The sequence below is a fragment of the Halteromyces radiatus genome (genome assembly GCF_025201355.1).
Source record: "Halteromyces radiatus strain CBS 162.75 chromosome Unknown BX664scaffold_4, whole genome shotgun sequence".
Lineage (NCBI taxonomy): Eukaryota > Fungi > Mucoromycota > Mucoromycetes > Mucorales > Cunninghamellaceae > Halteromyces > Halteromyces radiatus.
In genome coordinates this window covers 71,037-93,319 of record NW_026251690.1, presented here as the reverse complement: position 1 = coordinate 93,319, position 22,283 = coordinate 71,037, and the positions used below count along the sequence as shown (strand labels likewise).

The 22,283-nt window shown below is 34.4% G+C and overlaps 8 protein-coding genes across 8 annotated transcripts; 4 read left to right on the top strand and 4 right to left on the bottom strand.

Moving 5' to 3' along the window:
- Positions 1 to 356: 356 nt before the first annotated feature.
- On the top strand, positions 357 to 3,066 carry BX664DRAFT_385288 (uncharacterized protein). Its single transcript, XM_051549238.1, has 5 exons — positions 357 to 881; positions 954 to 1,113; positions 1,215 to 1,602; positions 1,716 to 2,393; positions 2,487 to 3,066. Exons 1-5 carry the CDS (start codon positions 421 to 423, stop codon positions 3,035 to 3,037), a joined length of 2,238 nt encoding a protein of 745 aa, XP_051399511.1. The 5' UTR covers positions 357 to 420; the 3' UTR covers positions 3,038 to 3,066.
- Positions 3,067 to 3,600: 534 nt separating this feature from the next.
- Positions 3,601 to 4,713, bottom strand: BX664DRAFT_295950 (ribosomal protein S5 domain 2-type protein). Its single transcript, XM_051542178.1, has 5 exons — positions 4,560 to 4,713; positions 4,243 to 4,478; positions 4,039 to 4,182; positions 3,873 to 3,968; positions 3,601 to 3,807 (listed from the first exon to the last, which is right to left on the bottom strand). Exons 1-5 carry the CDS (start codon positions 4,663 to 4,665, stop codon positions 3,697 to 3,699), a joined length of 693 nt encoding a protein of 230 aa, XP_051399510.1. The 5' UTR covers positions 4,666 to 4,713; the 3' UTR covers positions 3,601 to 3,696.
- A 7-nt stretch (positions 4,714 to 4,720) lies between these two features.
- Positions 4,721 to 7,417, bottom strand: BX664DRAFT_358326 (uncharacterized protein). The gene is made up of 4 exons (XM_051548028.1): positions 7,169 to 7,417; positions 6,894 to 7,098; positions 5,269 to 6,819; positions 4,721 to 5,186 (listed from the first exon to the last, which is right to left on the bottom strand). The coding sequence occupies exons 1-4, from the start codon at positions 7,255 to 7,257 to the stop codon at positions 4,764 to 4,766; spliced, it is 2,268 nt and encodes a 755-aa protein (XP_051399509.1). The 5' UTR covers positions 7,258 to 7,417; the 3' UTR covers positions 4,721 to 4,763.
- A 30-nt stretch (positions 7,418 to 7,447) lies between these two features.
- On the top strand, positions 7,448 to 9,774 carry BX664DRAFT_385285 (uncharacterized protein). The gene is made up of 2 exons (XM_051549237.1): positions 7,448 to 7,547; positions 7,614 to 9,774. The coding sequence occupies exons 1-2, from the start codon at positions 7,492 to 7,494 to the stop codon at positions 9,634 to 9,636; spliced, it is 2,079 nt and encodes a 692-aa protein (XP_051399508.1). The 5' UTR covers positions 7,448 to 7,491; the 3' UTR covers positions 9,637 to 9,774.
- Positions 9,775 to 9,947: 173 nt separating this feature from the next.
- BX664DRAFT_331062 (uncharacterized protein) lies at positions 9,948 to 11,971 on the top strand. The gene is made up of 6 exons (XM_051545069.1): positions 9,948 to 10,562; positions 10,665 to 10,745; positions 10,830 to 10,874; positions 10,937 to 11,503; positions 11,561 to 11,695; positions 11,781 to 11,971. The coding sequence occupies exons 1-6, from the start codon at positions 10,019 to 10,021 to the stop codon at positions 11,837 to 11,839; spliced, it is 1,431 nt and encodes a 476-aa protein (XP_051399507.1). The 5' UTR covers positions 9,948 to 10,018; the 3' UTR covers positions 11,840 to 11,971.
- A 269-nt stretch (positions 11,972 to 12,240) lies between these two features.
- BX664DRAFT_385283 (WD40-repeat-containing domain protein) lies at positions 12,241 to 14,960 on the top strand. The gene is made up of 8 exons (XM_051549236.1): positions 12,241 to 12,484; positions 12,586 to 12,654; positions 12,746 to 12,850; positions 12,959 to 13,054; positions 13,109 to 13,260; positions 13,356 to 13,574; positions 13,660 to 13,890; positions 13,964 to 14,960. The coding sequence occupies exons 1-8, from the start codon at positions 12,329 to 12,331 to the stop codon at positions 14,886 to 14,888; spliced, it is 1,953 nt and encodes a 650-aa protein (XP_051399506.1). The 5' UTR covers positions 12,241 to 12,328; the 3' UTR covers positions 14,889 to 14,960.
- Positions 14,961 to 15,045: 85 nt separating this feature from the next.
- On the bottom strand, positions 15,046 to 17,192 carry BX664DRAFT_331050 (uncharacterized protein; the record flags this gene model as incomplete). Its single annotated transcript, XM_051545068.1, has 6 exons — positions 15,046 to 15,803; positions 15,912 to 16,053; positions 16,147 to 16,326; positions 16,386 to 16,608; positions 16,660 to 16,837; positions 16,945 to 17,192. Coding segments are annotated over 6 exons (1,592 nt in total), but the record flags the coding sequence as incomplete, so codon positions are not given.
- Positions 17,193 to 17,652: 460 nt separating this feature from the next.
- Positions 17,653 to 20,748, bottom strand: BX664DRAFT_358321 (STE like transcription factor-domain-containing protein). The gene is made up of 2 exons (XM_051548027.1): positions 20,029 to 20,748; positions 17,653 to 19,957 (listed from the first exon to the last, which is right to left on the bottom strand). Exons 1-2 carry the CDS (start codon positions 20,681 to 20,683, stop codon positions 17,916 to 17,918), a joined length of 2,697 nt encoding a protein of 898 aa, XP_051399504.1. The 5' UTR covers positions 20,684 to 20,748; the 3' UTR covers positions 17,653 to 17,915.
- Between the last annotated feature and the right edge of the window lie 1,535 nt (positions 20,749 to 22,283).

Here is a 22,283-nt window from a genome sequence, read left to right as displayed (position 1 = left end):
ATTACAAAACAGTAATGGATCTCCAATTTAAAATTTCATTCAGGTTTTAAAATCACTACTTAAAAAATAATGATACGACTCAAATAGATTTCTGTCATATTTAAAAATTAGAATGATGAGATGATGAGATAATGGATGATGTTCATCATTAATATTATCCACTACCTCCTATGAGCTATTCTCTTGATATTTTCATTTTTTTGCCCAGGTTCTCCAAGCTCTTACTAGGCAACTCCTGAATTTTACCCCTTTTACGAAGAAGATGTGTCCATTGACATTGAGGAGTTTGAAAGTTTTGACAGTAAAAAATAAAAAAATAAAAATAAAAATAAGAGAAGACGAACATTCATTTTTCCCTCTTTTCTTCCCAACTTTGTATACCCAATCCCAACTTCATTATACCGCCTTTTTTGTTCTGCAATGTCATCTACACCAAGAAGGACCACTGTACAACCTCGACAAACAAAGGCCTCGGCATTACGTAACTCTTCATTCCAAAGTAAGAGTACCAACTTGGATGATGCTTCTCCAACTCGAAAAGTCACTACAAAAGCAACAACAACAACCACTACTCCTGCATCCGTTCGAAATGTGCGTGCTTCCGAAGGAGTACGAGCATTCATGTGTCAACAACGTTCTCGTCTTCAGAAAAATAAGGAAATCCAAGTAGAAGAAGTGGACACTTTGAATGTCAAGAAACCATCTGGTCAAGTCCTGACAGGCGCTCAGCGCTATACCGATCATCATCAAGATAGAAATACCAACTTATCTGGTCCTGATACCTCCAATTTGAAATCTGTCATTCAACAAGCAAAGTCTTCTGGTAAATTGAATATCTCCAATCGCTATTTGCAAAGCATACCTGAACAAATTTTAAAAATGTAAGTGAAATATACTATCCTTATTTAAATGGTGTTAAAAAATTTTTTTTTCCAATTCATTTTTATAACTAGGTACCATGTGGACCCAAATTCAATTGTTGTGGATTTTAGCTCATCATCTGATGGTGCGTGGAATGATATGGATTTGACCAAGTTTATTGCTGCACACAACGAAATCACTCAAATAGATGATCGATTGGGGACTGAATTTGGCGCCTTGACACTCCTAGACGTAAATAAATAAAAAAGGAAGAATGAATATGACATCTTTTTGAATCACGTTTTAAACCCTTCCTTTACTCATGTATATTTTTTTTAAAAAAAAAATTATAGTTTCGGAACAACTGTCTACAAGATCTTCCCTCTTCCTTAGCATCTCTACAAAATCTCACCACCTTACAGTTGCCTCATAATCGATTTGAAAATGTACCTAATGTGATCTTGGATCTACCGAATTTACGTGAACTGAATATGGCACATAATCAAATTAAGCAATTACCTGACACTATAGCTCAAATAGATCGTTTGGAAATCTTGGATCTTAGCAACAATCACATTGGTCCAACTCTTCCTGATGGATTATTGATATCTTTGACCCTTCTTCGCAAGTTGAATCTGGATCACAATCGCTTGACACGACTACCTTCCTGTTCCCCAGTTGGTTGGCAAAGATTGGATGACCTATCATTATCTCACAATAGATTGACTTGTTTTATCTCTGGTAAGAATTTAGGAAATAGAGAATGAAGAGAAAGAGGGTTGAATGAAGAGCTTTATTTATCATTCACTACTGACGATTCATTATTATTTTTTAAATAATAATAATAATAATAGATGATATATCAACGGAATGCAGGTTACCAGCTCTATTACGATTGGATATTCGCCAAAACAACCTACGCAAAATTACATCAAATGTCCAATTACCAAAATTGAAAGAGCTACTATTGGCTGGAAACTCATTAGCAACAAATAATGAAGATGTCGATGATCAACCCTCTGCGATGCATGATTACTCTTTCTTTCAGTATTGTGAGGAACTTTTGACTCTTGATGTGGGATCGAATCAATGGACCGATGTCCCTTCTGAAGTACTAAATTTGACACAGTTACAGCGATTGGATATTGGAGGCAACAATCTACGTAGTTTACCTTCTGGTTTGGGATCATTATCACATTTGAAATCGTTGAATTGGGAAGGTAACCCTTTACGCTCGGTGCCAAGGAATATGACTATGGCTGAACTGATTGAATCATTGCGCGCAACTCAACTTTCAGAACATGAAAACAAGGCGACACCATCCATCACCTCTTCTTCTACAACAAATGAAAGCAACCAAAGCAAATCGAATGAAATGAATGGTGAAAACAAGTCAATCGATACCACTAATAAATGTGAACAAACCGCAACTATTGTTACCACTCGCACTCTGGATCTTTCCAATCAGAAACTGACAGAATTACAGGAAGGATTAATATCTCAACATTCAGGCGTCCAAATTCTTCAATTACGTAAGTTTGATTAGTACATATATAAGGGTATGATTTTTCTAACTTGATTCCTTTTTTTTTTTTTTTTTTTTTTTTTTTTTTTGCTGCATACAGATCACAATGAATTGACAAGTTTCTCCATGCTTAGTTGTACTCGATTCAGTAATACTTTGGTTCATTTGTCCTTGGAACGAAATAAACTAGGATCATTTTCCTTATCCTTCTCTTGTGTTTTCACTGCATTGAAAACGTTAACACTGGCCAACAATCGTCTTCAAAAAATCACGTTTGATCAATCTACACAAGACGATGGAAATAACACCAGCAGCTTTCCAGCATTGACCGAACTCGATATCAGCCACAATACATTGGTCGACTTACCTTCTGGATTGACAACACGTGTTTTACCTTCTCTTCGTATTCTACGTTGCAACTCCAATCGTTTGGAAAGTATCGACCCAGCGAGTCTGACGAATTTAGAGGTGTTGGATATAGGAAACAACGATATCACTGCTTTACCTCCTGCTTTGGGTCTGAATGACTCTCTACGTGAACTGACTGCATATGGGAATCGATTCCGTGTGCCACAACCGTCATTGCTTGCTCAAGGTACGCCTGCTGTGATGGCCTTTCTCAAGAGACGTGCGGGTGTCGCTACTGACTGAAAAAGACATTGGATTCTGAGTAGTTTAGATTACTTTTTTTTTTTTTTTATCTTATATTTATTTTATTGTGATTTTTCTTTACAAAACATACTTGGCTCTTTTTTTTTTTTTAAAAAAAAAATAGAAAATAAAGAAGATATCAAATTTTTTTTATTATCATAATTAGGATGATATTGAATAGCCTAAAATTGAAAAACTGTCTCATTTGATTGTAGCATTCCTATTTCGTATTTCAAAGATCATCAGCTAGTGATCGCCTCTAATAAAAACCATCCTTTTTTTTTTACGATTATTTGATGATGAATTCGTAATAAGAGTTCCTAGAAAGCATCACTTTTGACAACGTGATAGAAACAGAACAAAAAGGCGGTATAATCATTATCGTGATCGGGATTGATAAGGATATCAGCATTATGGAACCATCACCATCGTTCTATCACGGTTGAAACAAAGCTAGAAACAGGTGTGAATTTTCTTTTGCGTTTTATACTAAGAAGGACTATTCGTTATCATCAGCAATAATCAGTCATCACAAATGATGAACCATATCTCAAAATTCATCATTATAGTCACTCAAAAGAGCTTTACTGACTGCATAAAAAGGACAAAAATAATTAATGGGCTATATAAATGATATATAAATAAAAGTCTACAATTTTTTATTGATGAATTTGTTGATATTCTTTTTCTTTCTTTGATTCTACCGATACACGTAAAAATCCATGGACCTTATCCGCCGCTTCAAAGCAAAGATCATGACAAGCAAAATACTAAATAGAAGACAAAAGTTAGTTATAGAATTGACATCATTCTACTAATAATTTTTTTTCCTTACTTGATTTTCACTGAATTGACCACTTGAATTTGATAACAAGACATGAGATGATTTATTTATACTGTCAAATGCAAATGTATGACTGGACGCAGCATTCTATTTATCCAAAAAAAAAATATGAACATGGATGATGATATCATTTCATTTTATCTATCTGTCCTATTACCTCCAATTCCTTTGCTGTAGGATCCAGTACTAATTCATCTGTTGTTTTATCTATCATACAAGTCACGGCTGCCGCCATATATTTCATCGGAAGTCCAGCATCCAAAAGAGCTAATGTTACACCGTTAACAGCAGCTGAAAGAGCCTAAAAAAAAAAATAAGTTTATATCGTAAAAGGATTTTTTTTTTTCTTTTTTGTTCTTACTGATCCATCATCCTTTTCAATTTGTACGACAATTTCAATCAAAGTACGAGGCATCATACCAGAAAGAATGATAGGTTCAAAAGTCGTTCGTAAAATGTTTTCAATCAGTTTTTCTTTGGTTTGCGCGTATCCAGTAGCCGGACGTACAACTACCTCCACTGTAGCTTCATCCAATTTTTCATCTCGAACTGATACATCCATAGGTCCACATACTGATACTAGAACTGAAGTTTCGCCTATCAAAAAGAGAGAGAGTAAAGAGATCGGTCATTGATCTAAAAGATTTTTTTAAAAAAAAGAATGCATTTTATCCTTACCAAAACTAAACTTTGCAGATCCATCGGCTCTATTCAAAATATTTTGGGAGGCTGAAAAGGCACGTAATTCTTTATTATCAGTACGATGATCCAAACGAGTTGACATGGTATAAAAATAAATGAGGTTCTTTATTCAAAAAAAAAAAAAAAAAGAGAGAGAAGAGGGGTGATAAAAAAAAAGGCGGGCTTGCTAAAATGGAAAAATCATGCCACAGTCACACCGGTGGTACCTGAAGATGGTAATATGGATGCCAAAGGAGAGCCAGAGGAAGGAACAGAAGGAATTGACTTGCCTTTCTTTTGCATATGGATGATAATAAACATAGTGGATGATTCTTTTGCAAACAAGGATCCACTATCATTTGTATCCATAGAATCAAAGGAAGGACGCCAATCAGCAAAGTATTTAGTAAAACTGTCAATCAAATCATGTTCTTCAGTAGGATTCCAGCAATTGCCAACAATATCACGAAGAGTTACCACCAATTGACATAGATCGTTATGTACACGACGCCCCATAGGAAGATCAACCACTGGGATTTCACGTAGACAATACATCATAAAATTGAGTGATGCATAAGCTTTCCATTTGCGGACAGTAAGTTCATTTGAATAAGTAGCAATATACTATCAAAATACAAAAAAAAAAAAAAAAAAAAAAATGAGATATCTATTCATTCTATATCATCCTCATAAAATTGAATAATACCTTGTGAATTTCCAAACAATTGACAAAGTGACTGAAAAACCATCGGAATTGACAATCATTTTGCGTAGAAAGCCATTTTTCAAATACCAAGGTCATCGCATTCGCTGCCTCTCGACAAAAATGAATGGCAAGATTGGCAGGGAAGGGGGTCACTGGCTTTTCTTCATTTCGTAAAGGTAAAAATCGATCGAAGAGCACCAACCAGTTCATAGCATGTTCTAATAATAAGATTGATTTGGCTCGTAGTTTCCATCCAGTGCTTGTTGTATCCTTGAGATAAGATTCCATTTTGAAATCATCATCCAGATGTTCATAATAACGTCGTAACATTCGCATTTGTTGTATGATCATACTAAGAATAGCCTTGTCATCATCCCATCCTTGAAATGAAGCAAGTGTATTTTCGAGTTCTACACGAATATAGCGTACTTCCACTAAATAACGTAAACAATCCGCATGTGAAAGATCTTCTTCATCCTCTTCAACATTCGATGACGATGATGATGATGATGATGTTGGTAATAGACCTTGCTCTATGCTGTATTTCAAACTACAAGGTTTGTCAATGGTGATATCTTCTAACTTGATAGAGGGACGTCCTTCTTGAAATAGAGGCATTTGGGTATCAAAAAGCCAAATAGACCAGAATATACGTTTCGCAGCTTCCCTTTCTAAAGCAGTATTGAATTGTATGTATCCACTAGGACGATGAAGTTCCAGATTAAATGCTTTTGTAATCATGACACCAAGATTCACATAGGCTTGACTGAAATTTCCATCATCCAGTAACTTTGCTGTCTTCAAAAGATTCCAATAAAGATTAGCTAGAGTACATTCAGCAAAACGAGGTTGAAAGGGGAAAAGACTTGATTCTTCCGCATCAGTACCAAGACAATTCAACAAGTTTTTTGGAGTTGAATTGGACATATGATTCAAATCGACAATACCAGGACCGTTTGTAGAGTTGTGAGTAGGTGAATCAAAGGAGGCCAAAGTTGAGGAAGTGAATAAACCTTGTGGATTATGAATACATGAATTGAGTGATAGAGTACAACATGCAGAAGTATGTAGCATAGATAACTGAGGATGACCAGCAAACTGAGAAAGTAATCGTGGCGACATGATGGCGGTAAAAAGTGATGGACAAGTGGCAATGGCTGTATTTAATACATGAATAGATGGATTTGTATAAGCTGCGACATATCGTTCCAAGGTTATTCGTTTTGTTTTTCGAGGTTTGATGATAGTTGCTTTGGAAAGTGAATTGATGGATTGTGTTGGTAAGGTTGCATAATCATGAGGAGAAGTTGCAGAAGAAGATGATGTTGCACTCACTGAAGAGGAAGAGGAAGAAGAAGAGGAAGATAATGGAGGCTGAGAAGCTGATCGAGACTGATTAGGTATATAAACTTCTCCTAATGCATTTGGAACTAGAGCTGCTAATTGAGAAGTTGTTTCAATATTGGTGATAATCTGTTTTTGACCATCAGGAGAAAGAGTGACTTGCCAACCATAATCGATAGCCAATCGAGCAACATCATCACAATTAGACTATATATATATAAAAAGAATAAAATTCAATATAACAAAAAAAAAGATAATTGATTATTCCTATTTATATTTACCTCTTTTTTTTGAAGTTTTGTTAATAATACTTCCACTCTTTTCGATAAATCGTCAATTTCTGTATACATATCGTCCCTTTTTTGTCTGTTGGAGATATGATCATAACGTATACCACGATGAGAATAACTACATTCAGCATTGGTTTTAATACAATTACTACATTTTGGTCTTTGTTCATCACACTTAACATGTCTTCTTCGACATCTAAATAATAGAAAGGAGATTGTTTTTAATATTATTTTTATCTCCTTTATTTTATTTAAAAAAAACTTACTCGTTACACTTTTTTGATTCTCTACTAGAACGTTGAGGAGGTTCTCTTTCCATTTCGTTGATATCTTTTAAAGGACGTTTTTGAGTCATTGGTTAATAAATAATATATAATTGTAAAGTAAAGATAAAAGAGTTACAAAGGGAATAAAAGAAGGGAGAAAAAAGAAGGGTGGAATTATTCTGAGTTTCAATGATCGATTGTAACACCAAAAAAACGAGCTTGATTGAAGACAAAAAAAAAAGGTCCAGGAGTCCGAAATTTGTAATTATTTTCTTTTTTTTTTTTTTTTTTCTTTTTTATATATATATTTTATTCATATACTTATGAGTACACAACGTGTTACAAAGAAACGAAGAAGACAATGTGAAACTTGTATCAAGTAAAGTTATATATATATATATATATATTCTATTACTTATCTTTTTTTTTTTTTTTATATTGTTAGTTGTCGGTCATCAAGAAAACAGTGTGATAAAGGTTATCCTTGTAGAAATTGTGCTGATAATAATAGAAAATGTCTTTACGCCAAAGAATTTCCTTATAGTAATTTATCACAAGAACAACAAGCAGCTATTTTAGAACGACTACTCTATGAAGCAAAAGGAAAATATGACTTGTTAAAAAAATATATGAATAAAACTGAAGATTGGAAATCTCAAGTAGTATTAGCAAACAACAAACGACATTTAGTACGAAATATTCGAATGGAAGCTGATATGTATGATAGTTTACGTCAACAAACTGCTGCTCGTCTGGTCAAGATTACTGTTCCTGGTGAACCTGAATGGCAACTTCAAGATGGTGTTTATCAATCTGTTTTTCAACGAAACTCAAGATTAATCACTCTCACAAGTAATTTGTACAAAGAAACAGTTCCTCCTTTACCTAGGTCATTGGATACAAGTGAATTATTCTCTATTGATATTGCTCGTGCTATGGTATCTGTAGAAGAAGTTGATATGTTAATTGCTCTATACAATGATTGTTACTCCTTCTCTTCTCTTCCTGAATTTATTACTCCTCATCTGGATGACAATGGTGATTATGATCTACTTCTTAGTTCCGTTATGACTTTGATGCTCTCTCATGCTGTCAATTTACACTCAATGAAAGTTGACAATCATCAGCAACTCTCTCATGCTTTCTATCATTACACAAGAGACCTCCTTTCGAAACGAATGACAGCTCTTCAACAACAACCCGATATCATGTGTTTACATACCACTTTTAACTTGATGCTTTATGAAGCCGAAAATGGATATTTGGATGAAGCTACACTTTCACGACAATCAATGTCCGTCATGATCGATTCTCTTCATAAACAATACTCAACAATGTCTGTTTGGCAACAAAGTCTTCTTCGTCACTTATTTTGGGCAATATTTACGGCTGATGCTTCAAGACACAATCTACAAATGCAAACTCACGTTATATGTAGCTCCTATATGCAAGTGGATAAACAACGACCTTCTGAACATTGTGCTCAACCAGTTGATCGTCTCAAAGAAGAATATATTTATTATCGTTGCCGACTTGCTGATATCATTCGCCATATTGATGATATTTGTTACAAACGTACACCATCGTCATCATCATCGTCATCATCATCACCATCATCAACACCTCCTTCTACATCATCTTCGTCATCATCATCATCTGCTTCATCTTCTTCTCCAACTCAAACACCAAGTCCATCTAGTGATACCTCATCTGGGAATGGTATTCGTGGTCAAGATATCAAGTTACTCGAAAACGAATTATGGGATCTTTATCATGAATTGCCTACTTGGGTGACAGATGGACAACCTTTGGAATCTGTACAATTATCGAAATATGATGGATACTTTGGACACCCTGCTACCCGTCCCAGTGTCGATCCTTGTGTACACAGCCGTGCACATCCTGTTTGTAAACGTACATTGGATGAAGTATGGATTCGACGATTACGATATCATTTTCTTGTTGAATGGCATGGTACCTTTTTATACCTCTATCAAATATTTTTACCCCAACCTGGTGAAATCATTCAACTTCCATTTATGCGTTGCTTTGAACATGGACAATTGATGGTGGATGTATTGACCAAATGGGCAGATGATCCTGACTTTTTTGACTGTTACTGTTACCCGGCCTTGCGCTCTATCTTGGTGGCCTCCCATATTCATAGATACCTTCTACAATCAGAATTTGACGATATTCGAAACAAAGGTTATGAATTATTATTCAAACTTTTTTCTGTTATTCAACGATCCAACATCTACAACCTTTACAAAGATACTGCATTTATTCTCAATATCAAGGATGCTTTCGACCGGATTCGACGTGATTATCTCCTCGCTCAACGCAATGCTCCTGTACCTTCCCCTGTTATCAATTTGGATCAATTCAATCATCAAGGCAATTTCTTTGGTAGCAATCTGGACAATGATGATGATGACCTTTATGTGTATACTGCAACTGCATCTTAGAAGAAAATCATCATCTTCCTCCATTCTATTGTTACGATTTGACTAGTTAGTTATTCTTTTTTTTTTTCTTTTCACCGGTTGATCATATATCTTTTTTTTTTTTGTGAAATAAAACATATCCTGATTATTCATTCAAAATCATTTATTCTTTTGTTTAGTATCTTTTTTTTTTGTCCTGAGTAACATTGCGTACATACTTGTTCTTTTGTGTGTGTGCCAAGGCTTTATTTTCAACGGCCGCAGTGTGGTGGTCCGTTTGAAATATTAACTCTCTTTCTTTTTTCCTTCCTGCCTTCTCTCTCTCTCTTTTTTTTTTTTTTTCTTTTTCCTTTTTTTTTCTCTCTCTCTCTTCTCTTCTTTAGCTTTTTTTATATCCATTCTCATGTCACAAGAAGCAAATACTTCTCCTTCGGAAAACAAATCACAGTCAATTAATACTACTACTACCACTACAAATGCTTCCGGATTTGATAGTGAACATGCACTGACTGATACTGCTAATCATACTACAGCGGCAACAACTACGGGCGACGTTGATGATACCTCGACCAACCACCAAACCACAACAATGACATCTTCCCCAACATCAACAACTCCTCAAGAACAAGTTCACTCTTCACCGTCAGTGGTTATGTTGAAAGAAGCTTTTCCCAATACTGATATTGATGTGATCGAGGCCATCTTGGATAGTCACGGCGGAAACGTAGAACGATCTTTTGAAGACCTATTACATATTTCTGATCCAAACTATCAACCTGAACAACAACAAACACGACGTACAACCATTCAAGATGATGATGGAGCTCCACCTATGCCACCTAGACCACGTCAGGAACCTCTTAGTCCTGAAGAACAGATGCGAATGGATGAACAATATGCAAAAGAACTCGCTTTGGAAGATGAACGACAAAGGATGAGACAACATCGTAAGTATATGAAGAAAAAGAAATTAAAGAGATTGGAAAGAAACTTGGGAAAAAAATCACCATACTAATATGCACCTATGCATTTATTTATATATTTGATAGAAAGCAGGCAACAACAGCAACAACAACAACAACAACAGTCAAATGAAGGACCTATGGATGAATTCATCAAAGATTTACAAGGTAAAAGAAAAAAAATACTTTACATATATGTATTAATGACTCATATTCACATATATATATATATATATGTTGACTGTCATGCAGAGGAACTACCAGTAATCAAAGGGAAAATGATAGAAGCTGGAAATGGTAATTCATCATTATATATATATTCAAAAAAAAAAGGATGAACTAACACATTTTACTCTTAGCTGCCAAGAAAAAGGTCATGGATTGGTATAATCAAGTCAAAACCAATCGAATGAACAATGATGACAATGCTTACAATCCTGGCCATTCTACTGGATCTTCTATGCCAACATCCAATGCTCGCTATCGAGGTTTGCCAAGCGATCATGATGATGATTTGTTATCAGGTGATATGACAGCTTTACACCTTTCTGATCACGACGTTTATACTCAGACTGGCCGACAACAACAACAACAACGACAAGCCAAGAATTTTTATGACTATCAAGGATCCGACTTTGATACAAATGATACCTCTGTACCTTCCAATGTAATTCATGTCAATAGTCCACCACCTCGATCCAATATCTATAAAAGTCAAGAAGCCCAGATCTTGGCCGATGAAGAATTTGCAAGACAATTGGCTCAAGATGATGAATTATGGCGTCAGAGACAACAGCAACAAGAAACACCTCCTATGCCTCCAAGACAAAACTCTCCAAGTATGACGAATAACAACAAACAATCCCCTACTGTTATAGTAGCACCTCGCTCTCCTTTGGAAGAATATGATGAACAAGATAACAAAGGTATAAAAAAAAGGGAAACAATAGAATATTAAAGATATTTACTCTTCCTTTACATAGAAAACGTGCCATTGAATGCTGTCAAAAAGATGGATACCAAAAAGGAGGAAGACATCAATACTCGATCGTATGTTATTGGAGATTATGATGACTCTGATGATGGATTGGTTGATTTGGATGATGAAGAAGATCAAGGTAAATAAAAACTAAAAAAAAAAAGAAGAGTGAAATAATTAGATATTGATCTTCTTTTCTTCTTTTTTTTTTTTTTTTTTTATAGATGTAGTGGCAACAGCGCAAAAATCTGATGAAAAGAAAATTGATTCCTCCAAACATTGAAACTCGTTTGCTTAGCATAATTATCATCTTTATATTGTTTCTTTTAGCCTATTCTCTCTCTATTCATACTACTTTCTCCCTCTTATACTTTTGAATAAATCATATACATCATGTTAATCTTTTATCAACTCACACAATTCTTTTCAAAAAGAGGATGGTCAAGCCGATCTCTTTTTTTTAAAAAAAAATGAAAAAAAATGAAAAAAACATGGTTAAATTCATGTCATATCGATAGAAAAAGTTCATTATCATATCATAGAAATATTAATCATCATCACCATTATCTGCTTGATAGAATGTTTGCATAAAAGGAAGACCGTGTGCAAAAATAAAAAGACAAAAAAAATCGGTCTTCCAATTTTTTTTTTTTTTTTTTCATTCTCTACCATTTTGTGTTCCTTCCTAGCTTTTTTTTTTTCTCGTTTTTCACACTTCTCTCTTGATTTTTAAAAGATTCATATTTATTTGTATATTTTTTTTTAATTCATTATGCAAGAGCCTCCATCTAGAGAATTTGGTGGACGTCTAGGTGGTAGACAATCAAATACACCTTTCTCAAAAATGGTATTCGATGGGAAACGTATGAGGAAAGCCATTCAACGCCAAACTGTAGATTACAATCATAGCATGATCAAGTGGATGGAAGTAAGTGAGGAGAATATAAAAATAACTGAAAGAACAAATCTTTTTTTTTTTTTTAATATTAAAAAAGAATATAATTATTCACCTTTCTTTTTTTTTTTTAGGAGCGCACCTGTTTTCGTAATCGACGAGATACAAGATACCTACGGACTGATTCCAATTTCATTCTAGACGTAAGTTTGATCAATCTATTCTTTTGAACATGAAGATGATTTAACAAACTTTTCCCATTTATATATATATATATATATATATATCATTTAGCTATTACCTCCAGCAGGTTACCTCGATCATCCTACAAACGCTGTCACCACCAAATTTATACACACGTCAACCAACAAAATCCGGTACCCAATTAATGTTGTTAGAGTAAGTTTATCACTTTTTGTATATGCTCGAACATGAAATGATCCGTTCTCCTTACATATGTCTCTTTTTTTTTTTATTTTTTTTTTATTTTATTTTTTTTTATTGAAGTGGACTCCCGAAGGCAGACGTTTGATTACTGGATCTTCAAGTGGTGAATTTACTCTATGGAATGGTCTGACCTTCAATTTCGAAACTATTCTACAGGTAATCTTTTATATGATAAAATAGTTATAGTTTACTTATTTTTTTTTTTTTTAGGCTCATGATTCAGCTGTACGTGCTATGGATTGGTCTCATAATGACAACTGGATGGTGACAGGGGATCATAGTGGTATTATCAAGTACTGGCAATCCAATATGAGCAATTTGAAAATGTTCCAAGCGCATAAGGAAGCCATCCGAGATTTAACGTAAGAATGGGATGTCTTTTTTTTTTAAAAAAAAAAAAAAAAAAAAAAAAAAAAGATAAAATCACTTACCTTTTTTTTTTTTTTTCATTGATAAGATTTGCTCCTTCTGATACTCGATTTGCTACATGTTCAGATGACTCTTTAATCAAAATTTGGGATTTTAATACTGGTATAGAAGAACGAACATTATCTGGGCATGGTTGGGATGTCAAATGTGTGGATTGGCATCCTTACAAGGCTTTATTAGGTTCGGGATCCAAAGACAATCTAATCAAATTATGGGATCCAAAATCTGCCAAAAATATCACGACATTGTAAGTATCCTATTTTTATTTTTTTATTTATTTTAATGATCAAGTTTTTGAATAACACTACTTTTTTTTTTTTTTAAACTAACAGACATGGTCACAAAAATACAATTTTGGCTTTGGAATGGAATCAGAATGGCAACTGGCTTGTCACAGCAGGAAGAGATCAATTGATCAAGATTTTTGACATACGCACTATGAAGGAACTACAAATCTTCAGAGGACATCAAAAAGAAGTATGCTCTGCACGATGGCACCCACAACATGAACGATTATTGGCAACAGGTGGATCAGAAGGATCTCTGATGTTTTGGTTAGCAGGGTAAGTAAGAAAAAAACAAAGGAAACAAACATTAAAGAATATTGATTTTTTTTTTTATTTCTTATTTGAATAGGGAGGATGAACCTATTGGTGAACAAGAAACAGCACACGATTCCAATATTTGGTCACTTGATTGGCATCCAGTAGGACATATTTTGGTGACAGGTTCGAATGATCATACTACTCGATTTTGGACTCGACCACGACCAGGCGATAAAAGTACAGACAAGTTTGATGCAAGTCTTCATCGTGATGAAAAGGAAGAGGAAGAATATATTGAACCACCTCCATTTAGACCCAACAACATCGTCAACAATCAACATCCAATGGAACCCCCTCCTTTTAGACCCTCTGTGACAACCATGCGACCTGATAGACCAGCATTGCCATCTCAAAAGCAAATGATGGAAGACTTTCAACAACAGAATGGACCAATGAATAATCCACCACCTTTTCGCCCTCCTCCATTACAGCAACAAATGCAACAACAACAGCAACAAATGCAACAACAACAACAGCAACAAATGCAACAACAACAACAGCAACGACAACAACAACAACAGCAACAACAGCAACAGCAACAACAACAACCACCATATCAATATAGACCTCCTCCTAACCAACAAAAGTTTCGACCTCCACAGCCACAGCAACAACAACAACAACATCATCTACGACCCCCTTTCCCTTTACAACAACAGCAACAACAAAATCGATTTCCTCCTGGTGGACGTATGCCAGCACCATCAAGACAACAAGGTCGGGGCGGCAATATGGGAAGACCATATCCTCGTCGACAAGACAACATGCCTGGAGCATCACCACAACAACAACAACATCATCCACCTCGTTCTATGACTCCTTATGGACATCATCAGCCATCACCACCACCACCACCACCACCCATGCTAGCGCACCAAAATGGACAACGACCTATGATGAATCGACCGAATGGACCCAACCAACAACGATCAGAACGGAAACGGAGATGGGATTGAACCCGATGGATTTAGTATAGACATTATGAATACAGATAATAAATACATTTGGGATCTTTATTTTATATTATTATTATTATTACTGATATTTTATTGAAAATAATCATAATTATGGTATGCATGGATGTCTTTCATTTTTTTTTTTAAAAAAAAAAAAGTGGAATATTGGTGTTTTTTTATTATTATTATTAAAGAGTCCAAAGAAAAAAAAAAAGATATAAATATATAATAAACGTTCTAATCTAACCGGCCTATATAATCCATTTTTTTCTTATTCCTTTCTATTTTGGGTTGTTATTGATCCTGAAGGAATGGATGTTGTTGATGTTGCACGGGAAGAAAAGAATATTGTTGATACCTTGCTGAATTATCCGTTGATCGACTTGTCCTTTGTAGTCTATTCAGATGGGATTCCTTAGCGCAACCAGTGACCAAAGGGTGATGATGATAATGTGAACAATTCTTGAGTAGAATACATTGTCCTATTGCCGTAGCTGCCTGTTGTCCATCCATCCAAGCGCCATGTAGATATCCATAGTATTTTCGAGACATGGCTTCACCTGCAAACCATAAATGAGGCGTTGTCAAAGGAAGAGGGGCTCGCATATTGTCATGATGTTGAACCGACATGCCAATGGGCCAATTGGAATAAGAACCACGAAAGAGAGGATGTTGATGCCATCGAGGAATCAATATATCTGTAGGGAACGGCACATGGACCTCTGGGAACATGCGTTGTAATATCTTTTGAATATCCTGACTCACTTGTTTGTCCGTCTTGCCTTCTATCAGTTCTGATTCCTTGAATGTCGTTGTTACCATTAAGATGTTATCATGTTTGCTATCCGATACAAGATTTTGCCATACTGTATAATCACCTCCATGTTGTGTTTTGTTACTGGCATAAAGAGCAAACTATACAAAAAAAAAAAATAAAATAAATAAATGATTATCCATCAAGTCATATAAAACTTTTCTTTTTTTTTTTTTTTTTTTTTTTTTTTTTTTTTTTTTTTTTTTTACCTGCCAATCTCCCCAAAACTTGGTATCAAATTTGACAAATATCTTGGTATATGTAGTCATATGAAAACTATACAAGGCTTCTCTTTTCCATTCAGGGAAGTCTGGTTTGAATTGGACATCATTATGTTGTAATACACCTAATCTATACGATAAAAGTCAGTACACAAATCTAGTCAACATACTTTTCATGTCGATCCTCTTGATAAAAAAAAAAAAAAAAAAGTTGATTACTTACGAAAAGGTACAAAGAGCATGATCGGCAATGATTTTTGTTCCATTGGCCGTCAATATAGTCACTTTATTGTCATTCTCCTCACCATAGATCACATCCGTCACACGCGTATTCAAAAGCAATCGAGAATCATTATCATTCAAAACCGTCTTCGCCTCTTGTTCCAAGATATAATTGAATCCACTACCCAAAAAAAAAAAAAAAATCAATCAACATGATATATACATATATAAAGACCTTACCGTGGATCTATCACAAAATCATTTCCAAGAGGAAACGAACCAGAGACAGTATCAACAGTACCAGTAGCATAATCCAAAGAAGATAGTTCAGCAGGTTCTGCCATTTCCCAATTGACAGCGAAATATTCCACTGCAGCCTTCAAAGGAGTATCAGGTATCCAGCCAGAAAGATGTAATGCCGTGCGACTTGAAAGATCCACTTGGTTTCGTTTCATCCTTTCATCTAAACTAATATGTTAAAATAATAAAAAGTGTATTATCTTTTCTATATTACCAGCAAACTGCACCATTCGTTCCATGGTAGAGTCGAACCAATCAGAAATACGCTGGCCTTGGTCTTGAGGTATACGTCCTTCAGAAAAATACACAACATTTTTCTTATCATTAGGAATTGATTTCAAACCATGTTGTTGAGCAAGTTGATAAATAGGATTACGACCCTTTCCATAAATCTATTTCAAAAAAAAAAAAAAAAAAAAAAAAAAGAGGGGAATAAGGAGAGAGAGAAAAAAATGGAAGTACCGGAGTACAAAACTGTTCGCATTTATGTTATATTTACCCAATTAGCACCCAGTTCAACATTGGTTTGACCAAAGGGATGATGTTGTACACGACCTCCTAAGAAAGACTGAGCGTCCACAAGTATAAAATCAGTGATATTCATATCATGCAACGTCAATGCAGCAGCTATCCCACTGGCGCCAGCGCCTAACACCACCACTTGAGTTCTTCGGAAGCTTTCTTCCGGTTGAACTGCAGCTATCGGATGGCATAAAGAGAAGAATAAACATAAATAAATAATCATCATCATCAAGTCAAAAAAAAAAAAAAAAAGAAGGAAGAAAAGGATATCCCTCTTTTTTTTTTTTTTTTTTTTTTTTTTTTTTTTTTTTTTGGTTAGCCGGGCATCCAAGTAAAGGTCATGAGATCATTCTTACCACATTATCAAATCAAACTAAACTAAACCAATCAATGACGTTTAAAGTCAAGTCAATAAAAAAAAAAAAAAAAAGGTACATAAAAGTTATTGATCAGATGGTTTTTTTTTTTTTTTTTTGAAGAAATCAAAATCCAATTTATTGAAAGAATATATGTGGGAGAGAGAGTTCATAACCTATATAAATAAATAATAATCGAATACTGCCGTGTAAAGATAGATTGATAAAAAAAAAAAGATATATATATATATATATATATATATATACTAATAACAATATAGAGTTTTCAATGCATTGAAAATAAAAATATATATATAAAAAAAAAAAAGAGACACATAAGTTAGTTTTTTTTAAAAAAAGGGGGGGAAGGAAAACAATAGGTTCAAAAAGTATGGGGAAAGGACCAAACAAATAAAAATGTATAAAAGGACTAGCTTAAAATGGGGGGGAGGGAAAAGAATATTGCGCCAAAAAAAAATAAAATCATATACAAAAAAAGAAAAAAAGATTGGATGCATAAGTATAAATAATAAATAAATAAATAAAAAACAAACAAACAAACAAAAAGGATAAAGGAAAGTCGAAGTTTTGTTCAATTGAAAACCATGGTCATATCATGTGTTGGTAAAGGAGTGTAATCTTGATAAGTATTGGTATAAAATGAGAATGGGCCCGAAGTAGTCATTGTTGGATGATAAGAGAATGAAGATTGAATATCATCATTCATCAAAGCCATTTGTTGTTGCTGTTGTTGATGTTGATGTACAGAATAAATTGGTTGTCCCGGGTACACATTTGGCTTGAATGGTGAAAGTAACATAGAAGTATTTTGTTGAGAAGAAGAAGGTTGAGATAAAGGATGACTTAACATATCATAATAACCTTGATATTGAAGAATGGAACCTGGTGATGATGATGATGATGTACTGGAGATTTCATCTTCTGGAGATAAACCCGAATAAGATAACATGGTTGATAGATTGTTATTCCCTGTCACAATAGGTGTAAGTCCATGATCCGATTGTCCTGGCGATGCATAAGGTGCTTGATATTGTTGTTGTTGTTGTTGTTGTTGATTATATAACACATCCTTCATTTCCAAATCCATATCTTCCATAGGACTAAGCATACCAGATCGATCCACATCAAAATTAAGTTTGTTCACAGATGATAATGATGATGAGGAGGAGGAGGAAGAGGAGGAGAGTCGATCGCCAAAAAATTCCGTTTGACCATAATGTTGTTGTTGTTGAAACATAGGATAATCGTGACTTGTCACTTTTGAATCATTGATATTGGATAATATATCACCATGAATAGAAGATAATTGTTGATAATAACATGAATCATCCTTTCCATCCTCTTCTTCTTTCGTAATATCATGTTGATTGTAATGATGTTCATTCAAAGCATCGATACATTGAAAGGATTTGCCACAATAATTACACATATGATGAGCTGGTCGATGAGTTGATTCGAATGGATGAGAAGAGGTCGAAGTAAGTGAGTTGTCATCATTCATTCCTCGGAAAGAAGGATCCATCATAGCAGACCAAGTTGACGTCATAAGATCGGAAGCATCAGGACTTTCTTGAACATACATTTCATGTCGAACTTGTTGAATAGAATGATGTAGTGGTTGCAATGACTGATTTTGTTGTGTATGGTTGTTTTGATGATTTCCGTCAAAACCAGCTGCCATTGCTGCCATTGCCAATCTACTCGTGGTTTGCTGCACTGCATTACTGTTGATGCTGCTTATGCTGCTGCTGCCGCTGACATTGCTATTGTTGTTGTTGTTGTTGTTGTTGTTGTTGTTGTTGTTGTTGCTATGCACAGAGGCTGTAGATGATGTACGTAGATGGCAATTGGTGTGACGGCGTATCCGGTCAGGTCCTCCGCCTCCAACGATCACTTGTTGTTGTTGTTGTTGTTGGTTAACAGATGAGGAAACAGATGCTGCACGACGTCTTCTTTGCTTATAAGTAGGAGATCCATCAAATAATGACAATGCACCAAAAATCGTCTTTGTTTTCTTCAAAGTGTTAGAATCCAATGATTTTGAAGGAAGTACACCACCAGTAGATGAACGTTGATGATGATGTTGATTTGCATGACTCTTTTGATGAGAAGAATGATGATGATGATGATGATGATGATGATGATGAGAATTCAAATGAGATTGATGATGTGCTCTTCGTTGATTCGCAATATCCAATTGATAAACTCCATCTACCAAAGTATCTTGAGAAGAAGATGAAGATCGTTCAGAACCAAGATCATCAAAATTCAATAAACCATCATCATGATGATTAGATAATGTCGAAGTACTATTCATGCGTTGGCGTGATGATGGTCGAGAAGAAGATGCAGATATGCGTGGAGAAGTGGCAAAATAAGAACCATGACTCATTCTATAATGCTGATGGTGATGTTTCTGTTGTTGAAGTAATACCTGCTTGAGATGATCTTGATCTTGTCCAAAGTCGGCAGGAACAGAATTGACACGAGATCGACGTGCTTGTACACGCTCAGCAAGGTTAAGACGAGTCGTTGAAGTCGTTGTTTTAGTTGGAGAAGGAATCAAATGTTGTTGTTCCATAGATGAACTCGATTTTGGTGACTTAATAGTATCTATCACAAAAAAAAAAAAAAAAAAAAAAAGTTAATTTCATTTTATTTATAAGAATTTTGTTATTATTTACCAATACAAGTAGAATCTTCTTCCAAAGCATGAGCAGTAGCAGCAGCAGAGATAGACATGGATTTACGTAGTTGATCAAATAATTCTTGAGTTGTATCCAAAGAAGTAGAAGTAGCAGGTTCAGCAATAGCAGTTGTTGTAGGTTCTAATCCCATTTTTTCACGTTTAAGATCACGTTCCAAGGCATCCAAAAAGAGTCGATCATGAGGGACTGAATACCAAAAAAATACTTTTTGCTTCTTCTGAGTCCGAATACAGTTGTTCTTGTAAAGCATATCCAATAGATCAGATTTAGGTTCTTCTAAACGCGCATCAATACCAGGTTTGAGATTACGAAGATCACTAAATATACCTTCTTCAAATTTCTTAGCGTTAGTGATTGGACGACCAAAGGCATGGAACCGGAAAGTCAGGGATCGTACGATATCAGTACCCGTCACAAAATAAAGATCATTCCAAAGGACACATGAGATAGATTCACCAGTAGGTAAATGAAATCGTTTCAATGGAGAACTAGTTTTATCCCAACTATCAGCAGCTGTAGCTAAGAATAACTTGAGATCATCAATCAGTGCCAATCGATTCGCTTCGTTTTCGTTCGTAGGCTTGGACATACCAAAATTGTTGTTGTTCGATGATTCTTCTTTTAATGACATGATGTCAAAGATAAAAAGAAGTTAAAATAAATAAATAAAAAAGAAAAAAGTAAGGAGAAAAGTATAAAAATATAAAAAAAAAAAATAAATAAATAATCAAAAAGGGGATTGATGTTTGATGTTTGATGGTATGTGTGTTGTGTTATAAGTATAAAAGGTGAAAGTCAAAAAAAAAAAAAGATAATCGAAGAATAGAAGGGAAAAAAGAAAAGAAAAGGATGAATCAAAAGAATAATAATAATACAATAATAATAATAATAATAATAAAATAAAAAAAACAAGAGAAAAATGGGAAAAATAGAGTAATGGAAAGGTGAAGAGAAAAGAAAGAAAGAAAAGAGGGAGGAAGGGGAAGGACAGAGGCACATTCAAAAAAAAGAAAAGTGAATACACAATATTTTAAACTCCGTTAACCCCCCTCCACCAATTAGTGTTGAAGTTGTTTGTTCATCATGCATTCAAAACAAAAAAAAAACAAGGGGCGTACAAGAAAGGGAGGGAGAGTTCCCTTCAGTCACTATAACTAATATAATATAATATATATATATAGATGATTATTAGTTGTTGTTCACTTATCAACTTTACAGCCACATACACACACACACATATATATATGTAAAGATTTTTTATTCCCAATTTAAACTTGAAGGCTTGACGATCAATAAAATCAAAAAAAAAAAAAGAAGATTCTAGTTATCCCGGTACTGCATTTCCTTTATATTATAAATTTTATTTTGATAATAATTACATATAGCTGATGATTGATTATAAAATAAATAATATTAGGATCTTGACGACATCCTTATATAAAATCATAATGCATTATGAGAAAAAAAAAAAAAAAAGATAATGATGTTATCACCCAAAATGAAATTCAGCGGACTTGTGCTGTCATCACTTTATCCCTTGATGTTGTATGTGTGACGATGAAGATCTTTCTTCTTTTAACTTGACTGATTGCTCATGTGATGTAATTTGAATAGTTTAACTTTGTAGGTTAGAATATGACCATTTCCTCAATATCTTTTCATTCAAAAAGTATAAATACACTTGTAAAAGAAAAAAAAAAACAAAAACAAAAACAAAAAAAAAACCGCCAACACCTCCTGCATACCTAACTAAGCAAACGGATCGAAGTTAAAAAAAAAAAAAAGGTTCATCATTTTGTTGGGTTATGGGGAAAAAAAATATAAACAACATCAATCAATCAAAAAAAAAAAAAAAAATATTCAACGGGTGTTCCGAAAAAGGAAATGGCCATCTGCCCTTCCTTGGGATAATCAAAATGTTTTGCCACCTTTGAAATCAATCCAACATTGAAGGTAGGATAATGGGATAGATGACGATAATAAAAAAAAAAAAGATTCATTCTATTTTTAAGTTTGAGTTGATGAAAGTGGAGATGAGAACATAAAAAGGGAATGATGATGATGCATTACATGTTGTTTTAAAAAAGAAAAGAAAAAGAAAATGCTACGATTTTTGCTTCGTTTTTGTGTTCCATCATCCACTATTCATTATTTCTGAGTAGATTCATGGTAAGCGCGTTTTTTTCATCATCATCATGCTGTTGCATTGTGTCACCTATCGGAATAGCCCA

Excerpts from the sequence above, each read along its gene's own strand:
- BX664DRAFT_385288 (XM_051549238.1), top strand. The coding sequence starts at position 421 with ATGTCATCTACACCAAGAAGGACCACTGTACAACCTCGACAAACAAAG. Across the intron at positions 882-953 it reads CCTGAACAAATTTTAAAAAT|GTACCATGTGGACCCAAATT; the intron begins GTAAGTGAAATA and ends TTTTATAACTAG. Across the intron at positions 1,603-1,715 it reads ATTGACTTGTTTTATCTCTG|ATGATATATCAACGGAATGC; the intron begins GTAAGAATTTAG and ends TAATAATAATAG.
- BX664DRAFT_295950 (XM_051542178.1), bottom strand. The coding sequence starts at position 4,665 with ATGTCAACTCGTTTGGATCATCGTACTGATAATAAAGAATTACGTGCC. Across the intron at positions 4,183-4,242 it reads TTGAAAAGGATGATGGATCA|GCTCTTTCAGCTGCTGTTAA; the intron begins GTAAGAACAAAA and ends TTTTTTTTTTAG. Across the intron at positions 3,969-4,038 it reads CTACAGCAAAGGAATTGGAG|AATGCTGCGTCCAGTCATAC; the intron begins GTAATAGGACAG and ends TTGGATAAATAG.
- BX664DRAFT_358326 (XM_051548028.1), bottom strand. The coding sequence starts at position 7,257 with ATGACTCAAAAACGTCCTTTAAAAGATATCAACGAAATGGAAAGAGAA. Across the intron at positions 7,099-7,168 it reads GAATCAAAAAAGTGTAACGA|ATGTCGAAGAAGACATGTTA; the intron begins GTAAGTTTTTTT and ends TCTATTATTTAG. Across the intron at positions 5,187-5,268 it reads ATTGTTTGGAAATTCACAAG|TATATTGCTACTTATTCAAA; the intron begins GTATTATTCAAT and ends GTATTTTGATAG.
- BX664DRAFT_385285 (XM_051549237.1), top strand. The coding sequence starts at position 7,492 with ATGAGTACACAACGTGTTACAAAGAAACGAAGAAGACAATGTGAAACT. Across the intron at positions 7,548-7,613 it reads CAATGTGAAACTTGTATCAA|TTGTCGGTCATCAAGAAAAC; the intron begins GTAAAGTTATAT and ends TTATATTGTTAG.
- BX664DRAFT_331062 (XM_051545069.1), top strand. The coding sequence starts at position 10,019 with ATGTCACAAGAAGCAAATACTTCTCCTTCGGAAAACAAATCACAGTCA. Across the intron at positions 10,563-10,664 it reads ACAAAGGATGAGACAACATC|AAAGCAGGCAACAACAGCAA; the intron begins GTAAGTATATGA and ends TATATTTGATAG. Across the intron at positions 10,746-10,829 it reads ATTCATCAAAGATTTACAAG|AGGAACTACCAGTAATCAAA; the intron begins GTAAAAGAAAAA and ends ACTGTCATGCAG.
- BX664DRAFT_385283 (XM_051549236.1), top strand. The coding sequence starts at position 12,329 with ATGCAAGAGCCTCCATCTAGAGAATTTGGTGGACGTCTAGGTGGTAGA. Across the intron at positions 12,485-12,585 it reads GCATGATCAAGTGGATGGAA|GAGCGCACCTGTTTTCGTAA; the intron begins GTAAGTGAGGAG and ends TTTTTTTTTTAG. Across the intron at positions 12,851-12,958 it reads ACCCAATTAATGTTGTTAGA|TGGACTCCCGAAGGCAGACG; the intron begins GTAAGTTTATCA and ends TTTTTATTGAAG.
- BX664DRAFT_358321 (XM_051548027.1), bottom strand. The coding sequence starts at position 20,683 with ATGTCATTAAAAGAAGAATCATCGAACAACAACAATTTTGGTATGTCC. Across the intron at positions 19,958-20,028 it reads AGAAGATTCTACTTGTATTG|ATACTATTAAGTCACCAAAA; the intron begins GTAAATAATAAC and ends TTTTTGTGATAG.